At 30.3% G+C, this 18,409-nt stretch overlaps 1 protein-coding gene across 1 annotated transcript in view; it reads left to right on the top strand.

Annotated features, from left to right (window-relative positions):
• LOC143258429 (protein DOP1A) overlaps positions 1-18,409 on the top strand; it is a 172,709-nt gene that overhangs the window by 112,773 nt on the left and 41,527 nt on the right. Inside the window, 7 exon segments of the mRNA XM_076517355.1 lie at positions 2,602-2,762; positions 3,157-3,223; positions 3,782-3,911; positions 6,428-6,442; positions 11,373-11,503; positions 14,257-14,364; positions 14,559-14,796. Of these exon segments, the coding sequence (XP_076373470.1) occupies positions 2,602-2,762; positions 3,157-3,223; positions 3,782-3,911; positions 6,428-6,442; positions 11,373-11,503; positions 14,257-14,364; positions 14,559-14,796 (850 nt within the window).

The following is an 18,409-nucleotide window of genomic DNA, read 5'->3' as shown; positions in this document are numbered from 1 at the left end:
AAAAGAGGGATGGAAATGATTACAATTGATTTAATGAGTGTCCAGTTGATACTCGTAGGTATCATTATCTTTGCCACCACAATAAGCACATGTCAAAGAACCACGACAAGATGTCTTAGAACACCCAAACCATTGCCATTGGCAATATCTGAGAGGGTTAGGAATATATGGACATGCCTTATTGTTAAGATAGGCCTGTCTTTTGAAAGAAAGGATATGATTGGTGGTTATGTAAAGAGGAATGTAATTTCCTAGTTTATAGCACTGTAAATAGATAAAATTGGAGGCTACAACAATTGTTCTTTTTCTGAGTAATAGGTATATTATAATGAGTAATTTATATTAAATTCTCAACACTTTGGAAGGGTTGTAACTAACAAGAAGGAAGAGCTGGAGACAAATATCAAAATTCTCATACTAGGGGAGATTCAGGATTTTTGAAGATATTTTTTTATAAATAAAACATTAAACTTGTACAGTATTAAAACTTGATCTCCTAATTGTGTTGTGATATCTAGTTTATTTCTATATTGTGGCAGTAAAGTGGCTTAAGTAAGTTTTAAACATAATTCTAAAAATCAAAATCAATCTTTTAGAGTTACTTTCAAAACTTTGAGCTGATCATGGTGAGAGGGTTAACTATGAATGACAGTCTAGTCTTAGCATAACATTCTTTGACATAGATAACTGAATAGAACAGAAGTAAAGTAAAAGAAATATGAAGATATGTATGTACTTTGAAAAGTGTCTTTTCATTTCACCACCAGGACTTTGTGCAAGGTCAAATGTACAATGATGCTTGTCAGTGGGTGACTGCTGTTGAAGTGGAGAGCCATTTGTTCACCTCTGTCTTTTTAACCACTGACAGTTTTGGTGCTGATGGAATGGGGCTCACTTTGATGTTGTGGATAGCTGCACTGTTAGTGATGATGAGAATGATCTTAGTACCATAACATGGTTCTTATTCCTTGGTTTTAAAATACTTCTTTAGAGCCAAGCTGATCTTTGAGTTAATTTCAACTCTGTAAATTTCTTTCTTGGCTTTCAAATTTTGTGTTTCTGCCAGAAGTGGGTATACATCTGTAGAAGGTTTCCTCAAGATATTTAATGAGCAACTCCCAGTTCTTAGCAGACCATCAGGATTTCTGTTTCAGAAGGGCTGAGAAATGGGTTGGACACATCTTTGATCTTTGGGCTTCTTGCAAGCTTGACTATGTTAATAGTGTTGGGTCCAATGGCTTCTCTTTAGATAGTTTAGATATAATCAGAGTGGTATTGGTTTCTGTTGGTTGTGAGGGTGGCCTGTAAAAGCCTCCAGAACACCAGCACAAATAGTGCCCTTGCTGTTTCTTGGTCTTGCATATGCTTTTTACAGAGCTCCTAAAGTGTTAACTGTGGCACTCATCCACTAGTGAAATCTTCTGTATGACTTATTGCCATTGCAAAAATTGTTTCAACTCTGACACAATATCCAGAATCTAGACATTCAATGAACTGATAGTCTCAGGGTTGTTTGAGACAATCTCTATGTGTTTACATTTTGTGGGATTTAATCAGACTCATTTAATATTGTTATTCAACATACTATCATCATTCAGGATTTTAAAACTAATCAACCATATCATCAGTGCATGGTCCAGTAAAACAATAAAGTTTCCATAGAATTAGTATTGAAAATGTTTTTTGAAGGCCACAACATTAAGCAGTCCTTTGTTTACCATATGGCATTTGCATTCAGGAGGTGTGAGTGTGCAACTAGCCTACACTATTAAACATTCTACTCCATCTTGCAAATATGATAACATTACTTCTAATTCCACTATAAAAGGTTTTACTTTTTTTAAAGGATAATGTCTGCAGATGTAGCTACTAAGAGCATCCCACCTGGGAAACATAATCCAAATATATAGATAAAAACAAGATAACTATCAAGAAAAAACAAACAGATACCTGGGCTTGGGCTCCAGAAATCACAATGTCCCAAACTTCATTACCACTCAATGCCTGCAGCTATCTTGGAGGCATGGTAGTTAGTTTGGAAAAACTATTAATTTAATATGATTAAAATTATTATAATCATGGAATTATAGTATAAGTATCTGTTAATGAGAAACAATCCTTAATATCTACAATTGTGAAACTCCCCATTACCAATTTTTTACATCAGTTTATTTCATGGTTAATACAGGAATGTGCTCAGATAGTTTGTTTTGTATGCTCCAAATCTATTCTTTATATCCTTTCATGGCCCAGCCATGGCCAGGTGATTAAAGCACTTATAATCCGAGGGTCACGGATTTGAATCCTTATCACACCAAACATGCTTGCTCTTTCAGCCATGAGGACCTTATAAAGTGACAGTAAATCCCACTATTTATAGGTAAAAGAGTACCCCAAGAGTTGGTAGTGGGTGGTGATGACTAACTGTCTTTTCTCTACTCTTACACTGCTAAATTAGGGAAGGCTAGTGCAGATAGTCCTTGTGTAGCTTTATGCAAAATTCGAAACAAACCAAACCAAAAACATCCTTTCACAGAAGACTTTAAAATACACTTGCTTACATTTATCCAAATCAATTTGTTTACTTTTTTTTTTTCACAGAAGAGAGTTCCTCTTGAAGTTAGTATGCTTCAGTTTTTCCTGAGATATGTCCAGAACACTCCTGGTAGCCAGTTGGTGGAGTCATTCCAGTCTTTGTTGAGTTTGTGGCGTGATGGTTTACAGCTTACTTCCCTACCACCTGTTCAATTTCACCTTCTAGTGTAAGGAACAAAGTTTAAGTGATGAGTATTTGTAGATATAAGATTTTAGTTGGTACATATTTGTAGTGTTTGGTAAAGTTTTGTCGTTTAAAGTTTTGTGAGTTGAATTTTGTAATTTAAGTTTTAATTTTCACAGTAGAATAATTTGCTTTATGTAATTTTTTAATACTTTCTATATATAAAGTTTCTTATATTCAATTATGTGTTATTACTGATAGAAGAAAATTTATGTACATAACTATACTATGTGTGTAGTGTAACATGTTTGATATTCAGATGTATAATTGGTAGGTATAGTTAATAAAGATTAACAGCTGTCATATCAGTCTGTAAGACTCATGATACAATGTGGAAAGAAGCTGTAACAAATATTGTTCTTATCTACTTTGTTTAGTATCTTGCATGAATTTGTCCAGCGAGCACCACTTCTGGAAGAAAAGAAAGACCAGAAAGAGCTGCAGGTTTCTGATGTTTATATGTTGATATATCTTGTGTGTTTCATGATAAAAGATTATTACATCTAATGAGAAAGTTAAATGTTAGAAATACGGGCATTACTGCTTTTAACAAGGTGCTAAAGAAATGGTAGATATTTCCTAATTTGTTAATTTGATCAAATTTTCTCAAGTGTTATAGTTGATTTAAGTACATTTGTTAATTGCTAATGGTTTTAGAAATATTAACTATTTAATTAGATGAGTTGTATAGTAATATGTATGCTAAGGTTTGTAATAATTTGTCTCTGATATTCTTTGGTTGCTTTGCATTGTTGCTGTTTTGCATTTTTTTTTGTAACTTGAGCAACAAATGCACTTTGATTTAGTTTTTAGTGGAATGTTTATTGAATATGGGTTCACCTGTACCACAGTGTTTGAAGTGTGTTATACATGTTCATATTTGAAATCAAGAGTCAGTTATATCTTGCCTGAGATTAACATTTCAGTTTTAAAAACATGTGGTGTACAAGTAAATGTTAAACTGTAAATCTATATACTTAAGCTATGATGTCTTAAACCCAGGACATAGCACAGAAACTAGTAGAAGCCTGCAGTACGATAGCAGCTGCAAGTTTAGAGCAGACAACTTGGCTACGACGGAACCTTGCTGTGAGACCAGGGCCTCAACAAGATCTTCCAGTCTCTAATGAAGGTGCAGTACTAGAATATATGCAATATTTAAACCTGTGGCAAATTGTGTAGCATAAATGTTATTATTTGTTAATGTAATGTCCACTTGATTGTTTTCTATAAAACATCCAGAAAAACTTATTTTTTTAAAAATAAAATAAGCTTAAATTAGTTTTTAATTACAAATTTTTAAATTTATCATTTTAATGTTTTCTTAAATATTTTAATATGGCTCAGGTGGGTGTTATCAAGTATTAAATATTAAATAATATTTCAGTTTACATCTAATACTTATGAAACTAGTTAACTGTCTTTTGACTGGAGAGTACTGAATGCACATCTGCATATAACCTATCAAAATGTGAATTAAATAATAATATGAACCACATTTTAACACTTTTTAACTCAATAATGTTGTAGATTTGATACTTGCAATACTTTGCAAGATTTTAGTGTACTACACAAAGATAACTGATAAAGTGTTCCATCTCTAATTCCTCCACATCCCTGAGGAGTCTTGCCTGTAAACAAAATATATGTGTTGATATTTGATTAACATCTAGTAATGAAGGTCATGTTTGAGAGTAGAGTAAAAATTTAAACATGATTTAATAAAGATTATTAACTATATATATTGATGTAGTGGCATGGAGCAGTAATGTATTGTTGTTTTTTAGTTCCTCATTATCCTGAACTTCTACACAGATGAATAAATGAATCTAATAGGAAATTCAAAACTCCTGGGCTTTAACACAGATTTCAAAATGTTTTTATAGATTAGTTAAATGATTTTTTCATTTCTGAAATCGATTTAGTTTAAACCATGTATTTTTGTAACCTAGAGAAATTTTCTACTGTAACAAGACATCAAGTAAATTTAATTAGGTTAATCAGACATGGTAGGTAACAAGAAAATAATTTGATGAGACAAATTCTTATTAAATTATTTTCCGAACTAGAAATTTCAATTCCTATTGGTGAAAATGGGACAAGGTGATGATGGAAATTTAGAATTTTCTGTTGGTATTAGCTTGGAATAACTTCTTTCTTGTTCATGATGGTCACTGTGTTCCTTCTGATTCCATCTTGTCATTATATTCCTATTGGTTTTAGCTGGTTAGTATAATCCTTCTGGTTCCAGCTCATCTCTATATTTTTGTTGGTGAGCTGGTCACTATTTCTCTACCAATCCCAGCTGTCTATGCTTTTCCTACTGGTTCCAGCTATTTGAACTCAAGACCCTCTTTTATTTATGTATTACTCTCTCAATGCAAATGCTGTAGAGAATAACATAATCTTTCGTTTGAAATGCTGTACTACACTTTTATTACATGACGTGCATGTGAATTATTCATTGATGCATTCCTGGAGCATTCAGAGACTTGTTTGCTCAATTGATGTGTTGTACTGCTAATAATAGTTATCCAGATAAGGTACATATGTATACAAATATACATTTTTTAATAAAAATATGTATTAGAAGTTGTGTGTGCCAAATGCACCTGCTTTTTCTGGTACATATATTATTCATGTATACACATGTCATCACCATTTTTGAAAGAAACAAAAACATACATTGGTTAATAAAAGAAGCACAAAACATGGGAGATGATTCTCATTGTAAACTTGTTGATGAGTTGTTATCTGGTGATTTGGGGTATTGATGTAAAGTTCTTTTATAAAGAATCCCACAAATTGTGTGCATTTCACTACTATATGGAGACTTACTGTATCTCTGGTTTGCTCTGTCAAGTAGCATTAAAAAAGCTGTGATTTATTGAAACTGTGATCTATTGCAGAGGAAGTAACAAATGAAATAACAGATTAGGTCTATATATTATTCTCATATTTCTTTCTTTTGTCTTTTGAAATTACAAGTTTTAGTAAGAAAAAGGAAAATACAAATTAGTTACACGGCTATTACACCTATTTTTGGTTTACTCTGAACTGAAAATTATATCACTTTAAATTTATTGATCAAATTCAACAAAGTGGTTACTGTATTGAACCTATGCTGTAACTACTTTTGGCATTAACCCTATGAGTAGGGGTCAGAGAGCATGTCTTCACTTTTGTAGACATACCTTCAAAATTTTGTATAACTACTATTTTATGACTTTATGTCAGTAAGTTTGATATCAAACTGTAGATTATAATTGAAATTTTAGTATTATGTATAATAGTTAATTTCTTAATCTAAAAGTAAATATCAAAACAAAATTCCTAAATACAGATTTTTTTGTGTCATATTGTATTTTGAATGCAGTTTTGGTTCAGTTTAGTTGTATATGATGTCCAAATACAAAGTGTAGTTCTTGATGAAATATAAATATAAATCACTGATATTGACAAGCTAGAATATAAAACAATCATCTCCTATATTTTCTGTTTTCAGTAATATTATATTTGGTGAATAAAATGAGGTGGCTTGGCGTACCTCTCCAATTTTTGAAGTACTTTATGTTTACCATTGTGTATGTTTGTAATCACATTGCTTTTTCAATCATTGTAGGATTTTTTTTTTTTTTTTTGCTGTAGATCTGAGGAGAAGAGGTAAGAAGAAATGGTGATCAAAAAGAGATATTGTTTTAGACCCTAATGCAGCTTAATTACTAAGCCTGATAAATTACAGGGAATTCTGTGGTATTGGTATTTGTTTTCTCATTATTTCAAAATGCATACATAAGTTGAAAAAAAATTTTGTTTTTACATCTTCCTGTGTGAAATTCGACAATGCTTAGCAATTTACAGCAAGCAAGTATAAGCTTCGTAAGAAGAAGAGGTTGTTGTTTTCTTTATTTACTGTTCCATGTTTTCAGAAGAATTAAAGTATTTCTTTCTAAATAGTAATAATATATTTAAGGTAATATAACTGAAATGTGATTTTACCACAAAATACTGGCCCACTAAAACAAAGCTTAGACAGCAACTGCCTGTTGTGGAGACACAAGTGTAGAGGACGATGTTTCAAAAGTGTTCTGCCTTTCGTCTTGAAGGTCGTCCTCTACACTTGTGTCTCCATGATATGGAATTTGCCATCCATTCTACAAAGTTTCATCATGAATACTCTGTCTAAACAATCTATCAAAGAAAGCTTGGTTAGATACTACTCTAATGACTTTGTGATTTTTATGTTAATAACAGTCACATATTGTCCCATGTTTTGATAACATGCTGGGGGGGAGTGTTGGTTAGCAACACAAAATGTTTAATAAAATAGTGTACCTTGATTTGGAAAAGCATAGAAAGACTGACATAACCACAGATATTAAGCACTGAGCAAGTATATCCTCGAACACTCCTTGAAGTCACCATGAATAACTTTCTCTGTGTATCATCTCACAAGAGATAATTTGTATACTAAAAGTAAGGGAATCACTATTTTGTAGACCTCAGGCAGAGTAGTCTATGAAATAAAAGAAAATATCACCATCAACATCAGAAAGTGTGCAATGAACCAAGAGAAAAATATACTATTAGGCAGAGCATAAGTTTATCATATACACTTTACTTAACCATATTCCTACTATTTCCGTAGCTGGTAACATTGTGACTTACCAGGTGTGTTTCTATTTGTGATACCCTTTTCTCTTTTGTGAGAAGTATTTGTTTACTAATGATTGCAACAATTGGCTTGTTAGCATAATTGATGGGTTAAGCACACAAGCCACCAACTCAAGTAAATTTATATCTGGAATAAATAATTTATTAAAAGACAAATAATAAAAATAAACTTTAATTTTAGATGTTCAAATGTTTATCAATATCTACAATTCAAAAATATCATGAAATATTTCTACATCAAATTCTTTATTCTGAGCAAGCAACTGTTCATTGATTAAATCTTCAAAAGGATTAATTAACATAAAAATTATACCAAACAAGTTGCCAATTACATGAATACAAGAAATACATTATGAAATAATAATTGTTTAGTTAACTTCTTTGAGAATATTCTTTAATAACTTTCCTACTTCTTCAATTAGTTTTGCTGATGCTACAGTTGAATTCTTTTATAACATGACTTCATCTTCAGACATATACACAATTTTTACCAATGCATTATTACAAAGGATATATATTATCAGAGAGGGATAGTAATGACAACTTACAGAGAGTTTGTGTGATAAAGGTTTTCACCATAATCTTACAACAGTTTTGGAAAATTAGGACACTGTTAGGCACCACATTTTTCTGTCATCAATTTTAGTAGAGGAGCTCTCTTTCCAAGCCAAAGACGTGATGTTTTAAGCTCTTTTTGTAGTATTTATTCAATATTTTATCAGGTACTCCACAACTGTTGTTTTAGTCATTTTCTTTTAATTAGCAAATTTTTGCCCTTCTGTTGAACCAAAACTATTTGTCGTTTAGTTGATTGGATAAGTGAGTTAATGCTGGTCTTTTTACATATATATTTCTCCACTTGTTTCTTCTGATCAGTTTTGCTACTTATTTTTTATACTGCTCACTTCCTCTAATTTAGTGTAGCAAACATAAGGATTTGTTCTTTTCTCTGTGTTTTGATTGTGTCTATTTAATGTAGATAATGACAGACTACTGGTTTCTACTTCTTAATATACACTTGACAATGTATTTGATTAACTTATGGATTTACTGTAAAATTTTTGTTTTCTTATTTGAATAATTCTTCTGCTTTGAGTTTTTAGTATACATTTGCTAGTGTGCTTGTTCTACACAACTTAACCAAAACTGGTTAAAAAACGGCAATGCAGAAGATTCATTTATGTTATTATGTATTAAGATTAATAAGCACAAGGGTCATTTTTACTAAAATATATAACTTAACAAACTGAAACTATGCAATTAGCATAGTGAGGGAAAAAAGTATTTAAAAAATTGAAACTTTAGGTGTGTATTCTTAGTTTTAGCTGTATGAAATATGTAGCCCTTAAATGCTGTAGTATCCTGGTAGTACAGTTGTAAGTCAGGGGTTTGATTCTCCTTGGTGAACTCAGCAAATAGCTTGATTTGGCTCTGCTATAAGAAAACGCATGTGCATTTAAATGTTATATTTCTGTTGAAAAATATTCTTACAAGAATACCAATATGATAATCATTGTTTTGATTTAAATAAATGATTTTTCAACAAAAATAAATTGTTAACTTGAAATCAGTTTCATATATTCTTTAAATAATAAAAAAATATATTCAAGTTCTAGTGTACATATAATGAAATAATGAAAATATCTGAACAAATATAATCCATGCTCAAATGGTACAAAAATGATTATCTAATCCCACGAAAATATATCAACAAATTGATGTGAGTATTACAATCAGACCTGGAAAATATTACTAAATGCAAGCATTGTCCATTGCATATGGTACTTTTTAAGTTATTCTGTATTTTTCATAAGTTAGAAATATTATAATTCTAGTGTAAACGCTGTTATTATTACCCCTTGAAGGACCCAGTATGACCAGGTGGTTAAGGTGTTCAAATTGTAATCTGAGGGTTTAGGGTTCAATTCCCCATCATACCAAATTTTCTCACCCTTTCAGCTGTTGGGACATTATAATGTTACAGTCAGTCCCACTATATATTGGTAAAAGAGTAGCCCAAGAGTTGGCAGTAGGTGGTGATGACTAGCTGCCTTCTGTCTAGTCTTATGCTGCTAAATTAGGGATGGCTAGCACAGATAGCCCTCATGTAGCTTTGCACAAAATTCAAAACAAAGAAACAAAACTTGTTTGAGTTACCTTCTATTTTGTTTCCAATTTTGGAGTGTTGTAAACTATTTCTTCTGCAAGTTTTTCAGTTGTTCATAATCTCAGGTAGCTACAAAAAGATCTTTCACAAAATTTAAATCTTTCTCTAACTATCCTGCAATGGTTAACTTTTCTTGGTCTGGCCATGTATTGTCAAATGAACTTACAGCAGGTTATTTGAATCATATTATGAACTTAAAAGTAGTTGTAATCAATCATTTAATGGAAAATAGAAATGTTAATAATAATGTTTAGTATTAATTCAACAATGCACTTTTCAGTATAATTATATTTAAAGAACATTCTATTTGTTCCAGTACTTTAAAAAAAACGTTTTTAAACATGTAAATAGGAATATATTATATACCAACAAAACAGTGAGAAAGTTGATTTTTAATTACATATTTAACATTTCGTCCTTCTTGACTTATACTGTTAGTAGGCAATAGTATATATTTAGACTCTTCTTGGCTCACACATGAACTGTTTGAGCTTGTATTCAGAATAACATTAACAGTATTTGGAGCAATGTGCATATCATTTTGGTTTAACATAGTATATCTGTGTAAAATAAATTATTATAAAGCTTTCATTGTAAAATCAAATTATGTTTCACTGATAAAGTGAATGTGTGTTTATATTAATGTTTGTAGGCCTAAGTAAATGCTTTGAATGATGAATCAATACACTTAAAATGTATTAAAATATGTATATATGTGTGTGTATGTCAATGAATACAAAAATAAATCTAAAACTAATCAAATGAAACTTTCTGATTAACAAATTAAAAAATTGGTCTGTTCATAAATTTAGTATTTTTAGAAAAGTCGTGACTTTAAACACATGAAACTGTGTGTGCTGTATTTTTAATAAAAAAATCTAAGTTACAGTTTATAAAAATAAAAGCTATAAAAGTTTTATGAGAATGAAGGAAGGAATGAACATTTTTTTTATTGAAATTTATACCAATAATAAACATTTAAAATTGTTTTTTTAAAACCATTTTCACAAAGAAATCTTTTCAGAATTCAAAAACTGAGAATTCATACAAATATCACAACAAGAACAAAATTATTTTATTTTACAGAAGCTATATAATCCATAGGAAATTCATTTCAAGTTTCAAACATTTTCTTTTTCTATTCTTTTTGTTGCAATACAATAAAACAAACTATGTGACAAGTGTATGAAACCGAAGTGCTGGGTTATAGGGTCTTTATCAGTTTGCATTATTGGTTTAAAAATATATCATTTAAGCTTCAAAATTACATCTAATTCATATATACAGAAACTGCTGATATTTGATCTTTCTTGATCTACATAATTGCCTTTGTGTATTATTAATAATAAATAATATAGATGTTACATTATACTTGATGGTTAAGAACTATCATATTATAACTTAGTCATGACTGGGCCCTGAATTGAATCCATGTTTTCCATATTTTAAATGTGACTAGGTAATCAGTGGTTGATTGAAAAATTAAAAACTAATATCATATACTTAGTAAAGTAGCCAGATTTGTAAGATTTGACTTTGTTATAACTTAGTTTCTTTTTGTTTTGCAAGTGTAACCAACTAGCCAGACAGTCTAATTAATTACCTGTTGAGAAATTTCTAGAGTCTAAAAGTGCATTTGATGGTTAAATTGCATTAATTACATATAGTGTCCTCTTAAGTGTTATTGTTTTTTTTATAACAAACGTTGTGTGATAAACAATTATATTATGTTTTTTGGTTGCTTTTTTTCAGAAAACCTTACACAAACAACTTCATCATCTTCCACTGGAAACACAGTTAATGTAGCCACTATTCACAATACCAGTAGTTTAACTTCCTTTGTTGGTCAATACACTGTCCAAGCATTATTTGTTCTTGCAGAGGTATGCTTTGACTTTGGTTTTATAATAGCTTTTAACCTTTGGCTTCTAAATTTTCCCACATGTAATTGTAAAATGATAACCATGTTATTTAGAGAAACCGTTTTTGTTTCTGGCTATGTGAGGCATTGATTTGTTCTGCTGTTAAATGTATAATATTTCGTTTTTAATCATTTTTAAGAGGGCAGTTAGGAAATAATTTTAAATTGCTATACTCATTAATAGTTTTACTTTTAAGCAAATTAATTACTGAAACTTGTATTAGTTTCATAGAAGATCAGTTAAAAATGTTCTCAAATAAAAGGTTGTTAATCAGTTAAGATTTTGTGTATGGATGCATACTGTTATGGAAAAACTCAGTTTTGGTTTTTCACAATAACCTTTTCTTATTTACTTGTCATTGTTATGAGTTTGTGAAAAGAATACATAAGAATTTTAACTTATATGTGAATGTATATGTACAGGAAACACAAATGTCACTGAAGGTTAATTAACAAAGTTGAAATGGCAACAATTATTTAATTTGGTGTAACATAAGATGGTCTTGGAGGACTAACCTACAAAAGTAGCTCAGATGTAAAGAATGGCATTGGAAATACTTTCATTTTCAGGTCATTTTCAACTGGTTTTTACATGTTTTTTTGTTTTTTTTGGTATCTTGAGGAAGGGAGTTAAGTGTGAATGTAATTACTGATGGTTTTTATAAATTGTTTGGTTTAACATGAAATGCTTTGACCAGTGGTAGTCATAAACAGGTAATTTCCTGTCATGACTGTCTGTTTGTGATGGTTTTATCATGTTGTTATATAATGATTCTTTGTTTTTCTTCTTTTCTAGAAGTTATTTGAGTCATTTGTTCATAATTTTCCCATTCCAAGACACTCTCATCAAGTATAACTTTGAACTAGACAGTTGCTATCCATTTTAACTTTGTTCATCATGAAAACTGTTTAAATCATGTATAAAAGAATCACTAATGTTAGTTCGAAATAATTATTTGAACTTTTGTCTGTGGATGATTAAGCTTGGTCAAAGACTGTATAGATGATGTAACATATTGAATAAACTCTAATGTTACAGAAATAGAAATCTAGTCAGGACTATCTCCATAATATGTAAAAACTTGTTTCAGTTAATAATAAAGAAGACATAGAACCAATAATAGGGTTCCTTTGGATTCTCCTCTTTAACATTTCTCCTTCCCTCTTCAACAATGTGTGAGGTTGGTTTAACATATCTTCCACAATATCGAGTTTATTGCTTCCTTCCCTTTGTTTGGATTTGTTTATTTTATCATACTCTTCTACAAACTTAGGGGGCATTGGTCAATTAGCAGAAGGCTTCAGGACAATGGTCTTACCATGCTAATGCCCTGGCTCTTCCAGAAGTCCAACATGCTTTACTTCACTCTCGTTCTCTTGTCTGGATTTGACTGATTATGTACCATTCTGACTATTAGATAATGGTGACTTATTTCACTCAACAGTAGTGTATCATTCTTTCCCTCTTTGTGATAGAGAATAGATCTCTCATATTACGACAAACATCTCTTAGTGTGCCCTGTTCCATTTATTTTTTACTTATTGCAAATTGCCTTTCTGATCCCATCACACCAAAGGAGGATCAAAGAGTGGGCATCTCATTTTCAAATTTTAAGTGGCTCTGCCTCGTGTGGGGTATTCCTCTACTGGAAGCATTGAACACCTTTCTCTATTTCAAGTTTCCTCTTTTATTTTTGGTTTCTAGTATATAATTCACTTGTCATAGCTGTTGATACATTCAGAAAGGATTAAATCCTTATACCTTTGGTTTTCTCATCTTGCCAGTCTTCTTCCCAAGGTGATTTTGACCATCCATATTTCTCCAGGTTAAGTCTTTCTAGTTTATCTTCCTGGCTAGTACTTTTCTACATCTCACAATTTATTTGGTTTGTGAGGATCCCTAGAGCAAGAGTCCACCCATACTTCTCCCTGTATTGCTTGCCTTCCTCCTAAACCTACTGAATCTGATCAGAGGTGTAGATTTTCACATTTTTCCCCTATCTGAATATGTTTTGCTTCCTAGACCTCTTCTGCAGAGTCTATTAAGCTTACTTAACTTATTTTAGACATGGTAATTTTTTTCCACTTCTCCTAACATTATGGTTTCTTCTGAGACCTTTTTTCTATTCTGAGGGAAGGACATTGCATGGCTTGCCATTCTTGAGCCTGGGTTCATTTTGCCTTAGCTTACTGTAAGGCATATTGTTTCTTTTTCCTTGATACTCTACATTTAGAGTCTTGTACACACTCTTGGTTGCTTAGATGCTTTAAGGGTTTCTTTCTCTTGGTTTCTTTTCTCATAGTTTCATTCCTCTGTACCATTCATCTGTTCATAACATTTTCCTTCCTCCCTTATCAATTGTATTTGCCTTTTGATTCATTTGTTATTTTTATCATTTTATATTATGAACAGTTGTCATGGTTTGTGATATTACATGTATATTGTTAGATATCATTACTGTTGAAATTTGTTTATTCCAAAATATTCATTTAATAAATATGCTAAAAATTGTTACATTAGTTTTTTTGTTTCTAATTAGGCTCTGTTCTCCATGTGATAATTTATGTATATTTATTACAAAAGTGTGTGTATATTAGGTGGAGAACAGCTTTATTCTTTATTTTCCTGAAATTCATAAGCAAAACTCTCAACTTGCAGTCAGAATACGTGCTGCTGAATTTCGGATATTTTTGACTAGCATATTTTTGTTACAGTTTTTGATTCCTGTTTTGGACATTGTCTACGTAAGTGAAGAAAAGGAAAAAGTGATTCCTCTACTAACAAGCATCATGTACTATGTGACACCATATCTCGAATCATAGGTATGAGTTAAATTTTGTCGTTTTTCATCGATACCATGAAGTATTTTTTAAAGATATGTGATGTTGGGGACTTATTTGAATTTGGAGATTAAAATGTATTATTTTAGGTTTTATTTTATATTTCTGTTTTTGGTTTCAACTAAAATGTTGAATGTTTTAAAGCTAAAAGGGGCCTCTAGTTATTAAGGTTTCAGGTAATTTATTGTTTTATTTTACTTAGTACTCATAATGCACCAAGTTTCCGAGCATGTTCTCAGCTTCTTGCAAGTATGTCTGGTTACCAGTATACAAGAAAGGCCTGGAAAAAGGATGCTCTGGAACTTTTTATGGACTCTACTTTCTTCCAAATGGACATTACATGCATGGGACATTGGAGGGCTATTATTGATCATTTGATGACCCACGACAAAACAACATTCAGAGATTTTTTGGGTATGTTTAAACTTTAAAAGTTAGTTGCTGATAAATTATTTTATTATTCTATTGCTAGATGAACTGTAGATTTATGATAAAGTTTCTAATGAAAATAATTCCTTACTTGTGTGTACAGCATGCACAAAATTCACTAGTAGAAGTGAAACAAAGAGTGTTAGCTGTCTGGGCAGCTGCTTAAATGTATTATGATGACCCATTGATATTTTAACACCTTCACCTGCAGAATTTTATTACTAATGTAACTAAAATACCAGCAGAATGCAGAAATTATTAATGGTAAATTGCTTTATTTTTGTGAATTAGTATGTCAAATTTTGAATATGTGGGTTGGGATTCTTTTACAGTAGGTGGCTGTAGTTTGTTAATGATAAATTTGAACAATAAATAGACAGCACACAATCCACTTGTTTTAAAATAATATATTAACAACAAGATAATTGTATTGGGTTGAAGAATAATTCGTGAGCGTTTTTTCAAGTTAAAAAAATATATTCATAAATGAAACGCTTTCGCAAAATATTTCATGTCATTTCGTAGATAATTTTTTGCTCTAATAGATGGTGTATTTGATTTTCATATGTTTTTAATTCTTGCTTTCATTTTCAGCTCATTAAATGGAATGTCAAGTGGACAAAATCGAGCATTTTCGACACCATCTGCTTTTCGCATTTAATTTCTTGCAATTTCGTTTACAACAATGCATACTATATACCTAGGTATTACATGAAATAAAGTATCATAATAAATGTTTTGGGTGTAATGTGTTCATGCATTGAAGTATTGTATAGTCTTGCATGTCATGCTTGAATGAAATTATTTAAAAACGCTCACGAATTATTCCTCAACCTAATATTTACAAAAATTTTTTTTAAACTGCAGCAGTTTTCTTGTCAAACGTCCACATATGCTAGTTCAGGTACTTTAGAACCTAGTTGAAAAGGTGAATTATTCTTCTCTATCTCTCTTTCTCACCATACAATCTGTAATAAATTTGCTTACGTTAACTTGTGGGTTACCAAAGTTGTACCTTGAACTTTAAATAATTGTTTTATTTGCATCAAAATCCACATGGATGGGTTCAATTACTTTAAAACACTCTTTTTCAAAACTAATTATTTTCTTTATCTCTGTTAAACTGTGAAACACACTTTAAGATATCACCCATTATGGCTAAACTAACAATCACATTATCTAACTTCTCTTTCAGTAAATTAACGTTTTTGACTTCTTTTACTTCTTTTATTGGTTACTACATTTGTATCCATAGCTTTAAGTAGTTGTCTATTTTTTATTTTTTTTCTGTCAAAAAGTCCACATGGGCTGGTTCAGTTACTTTAGAACTCAACTGATAAGACAAATTATTTTTCCTATGCCTATTGTTACATTACAGCTGTGAAGACACTATAGAAATCACCTTCTATAGGCAACAAGAAAAATACTGAAGGTTCAAGTAATGTGACATTGACAATGTAACAAAAGCTTAGTAAAAAAATTAGATTGCATACATAACTTGTACCTCATATAGAGCTATGTTATGAAAGTTGTCATGACTATTTCTTTTAAAATAGTTGACACTCTTGTTGTAGTAAATATTTATGAAATATTATATCGCTAAATAAACTACATAATAACTCTTACACTAAGGGAAACACATCAGTGGGCTTAAATAAATTTTCAAGGCTCTTGTTACATAGTTAGAAAGCCTGAAAAGTTGTGATAGTTATGGGAAATTCTCTGCATTTTGCATGTGCTTATTTTATGTTGATCCGTGTCTTATTTAATTCTTTCAACATGGGCTTTGGTCAATTTGACTTACCACATGACTTCTTTGTACTTATTTAAATTCTTTATAAATTGTGACACAACAAACTTTTAATATAGTTTGTTTATCTTCATAAAAGTTGACAGTCTTTCAGTAAACATTACAAGTCTTTCAAATACAAAAAATCATGTTTTTAGTGAAGTATTTTCAATAAACTAAAAAGGATGAGTCTATGAATATATCAAGTATTTGTTTTCTGTAGTCCGTGTGCAAAGTTATTTTCATATTAAGATTAAAAATACTTTCCTTTATATAAAAAATCTCAAATATCATTTATGTTATCCATAAAGTCACTTAAATATATATCAAATGCATTAAAAGTCATAGTATGGAAACTACAATGAGTACAAAATGGTTATGAGGTTATATTAATTGACTAATCATGTAGTAAGTGACAGAAGCTATGTAAAATTATGATTAATAAATATTAAATTTAAATGGAAATATACAAAATAGTTGAACACAGAATATTAACTCTTACTATAATAACAAATAAACTGATTTATACTCTTCTAATATTGTAATAAAGTGCAATGTTTTCTCTGACAGGATAAATATATTCCAAAACTGAATTACTGTACTGCTGTTTTATTATTATCATAAAAAACAGGATTGTTTAAAATAATCGTTTTTCTCATATTACTGTTATTTATTGTATGACCAGAATTCAACCATAAATTGAATGTTCCATTGAATTAACAAAAGCATTGTTATACATAACAATACTAGGAAGCTATTTGGAATCCATATTGCAAGTCACCTGATTTTAATGAAATATTCTGTAACTTTATTTGTGCAGCATTCACTCTGACATTCAATGTGTTTATGTGAAATTTTCTTACCTTTAGTAGCACTGAACTTATGTGAGGTAAGGGGGATCCTAGCTTCAGTTTTTGTACCCACCAATTCTTCTGTCTACTAACACAATGGTACCCCATGTAGCAACAACTTAATTTTTTTTATAAAGAGAGAATATTTTGACAGAGTTCTTTTTTTCTAAAACTGTATATTTCTTCTACTATGAACCAAAATGAAATAATTAATGAAATTAAAATTAAAGAAGGAAAAGTTATTTGAACTATATTTCTGTACTTTATTCTATGATTTAATTGTTCAAAATCATTTAGTGTCATACTTCATGTCAAAATGTTTATATATCCGTGTTATATCTTTTTTTGGATTACACCTAAAAATCATTTGAGAATCAAATATTTGTTAAGTTTCATGTAATTATAAGTAATAATGTGAAATGATCTGATTTTAAATAGACAAGATGTGATTTTTTCCATCCCTTGTAAAAAACAGTTTAGGTAAAAATTATCTTTTATTTCCTTATAACCCTCCACTAAGGAAAGTGAAAGTTTATCAATTGGTAATTCTTTTTCTCATTAGCCACAGGTCCAGTTTAAGTTCTTTCTTTTATCTTAATACTGTTTTCATTACTCACTGCCATGATTAACATAGTGCACTATTACTAAAATATGTTTTTCTTGGTGGTATACTGTAAACTGGAATATTGATTTTTTTTTGTTATTTCAAATAGTTATTTATTATGTATCATTTTTAGTGTTAAGTTTATTGTATTTATATATATTTTAAAGGTTTTCATTTTTGCCATCTTGTACACTTTCTTGTTGTATTATAATATCTTCACTTCATTTTTGTCAAACCTAAATATGCAGTTTCAAGTGAATTAAATGATGAACACTTAAAATTATTTCAAATTAATGCAGCTAAAATATAAGCTGAGATTAAGAAAGAAGAAAAAAGGATGTGTGGTGTAGATAT

Source organism: Tachypleus tridentatus, chromosome 8, assembly GCF_004210375.1.
Source record: "Tachypleus tridentatus isolate NWPU-2018 chromosome 8, ASM421037v1, whole genome shotgun sequence".
NCBI lineage: Eukaryota > Metazoa > Arthropoda > Merostomata > Xiphosura > Limulidae > Tachypleus > Tachypleus tridentatus.
This window is presented reverse-complemented; position numbering and strand designations above follow the sequence as displayed.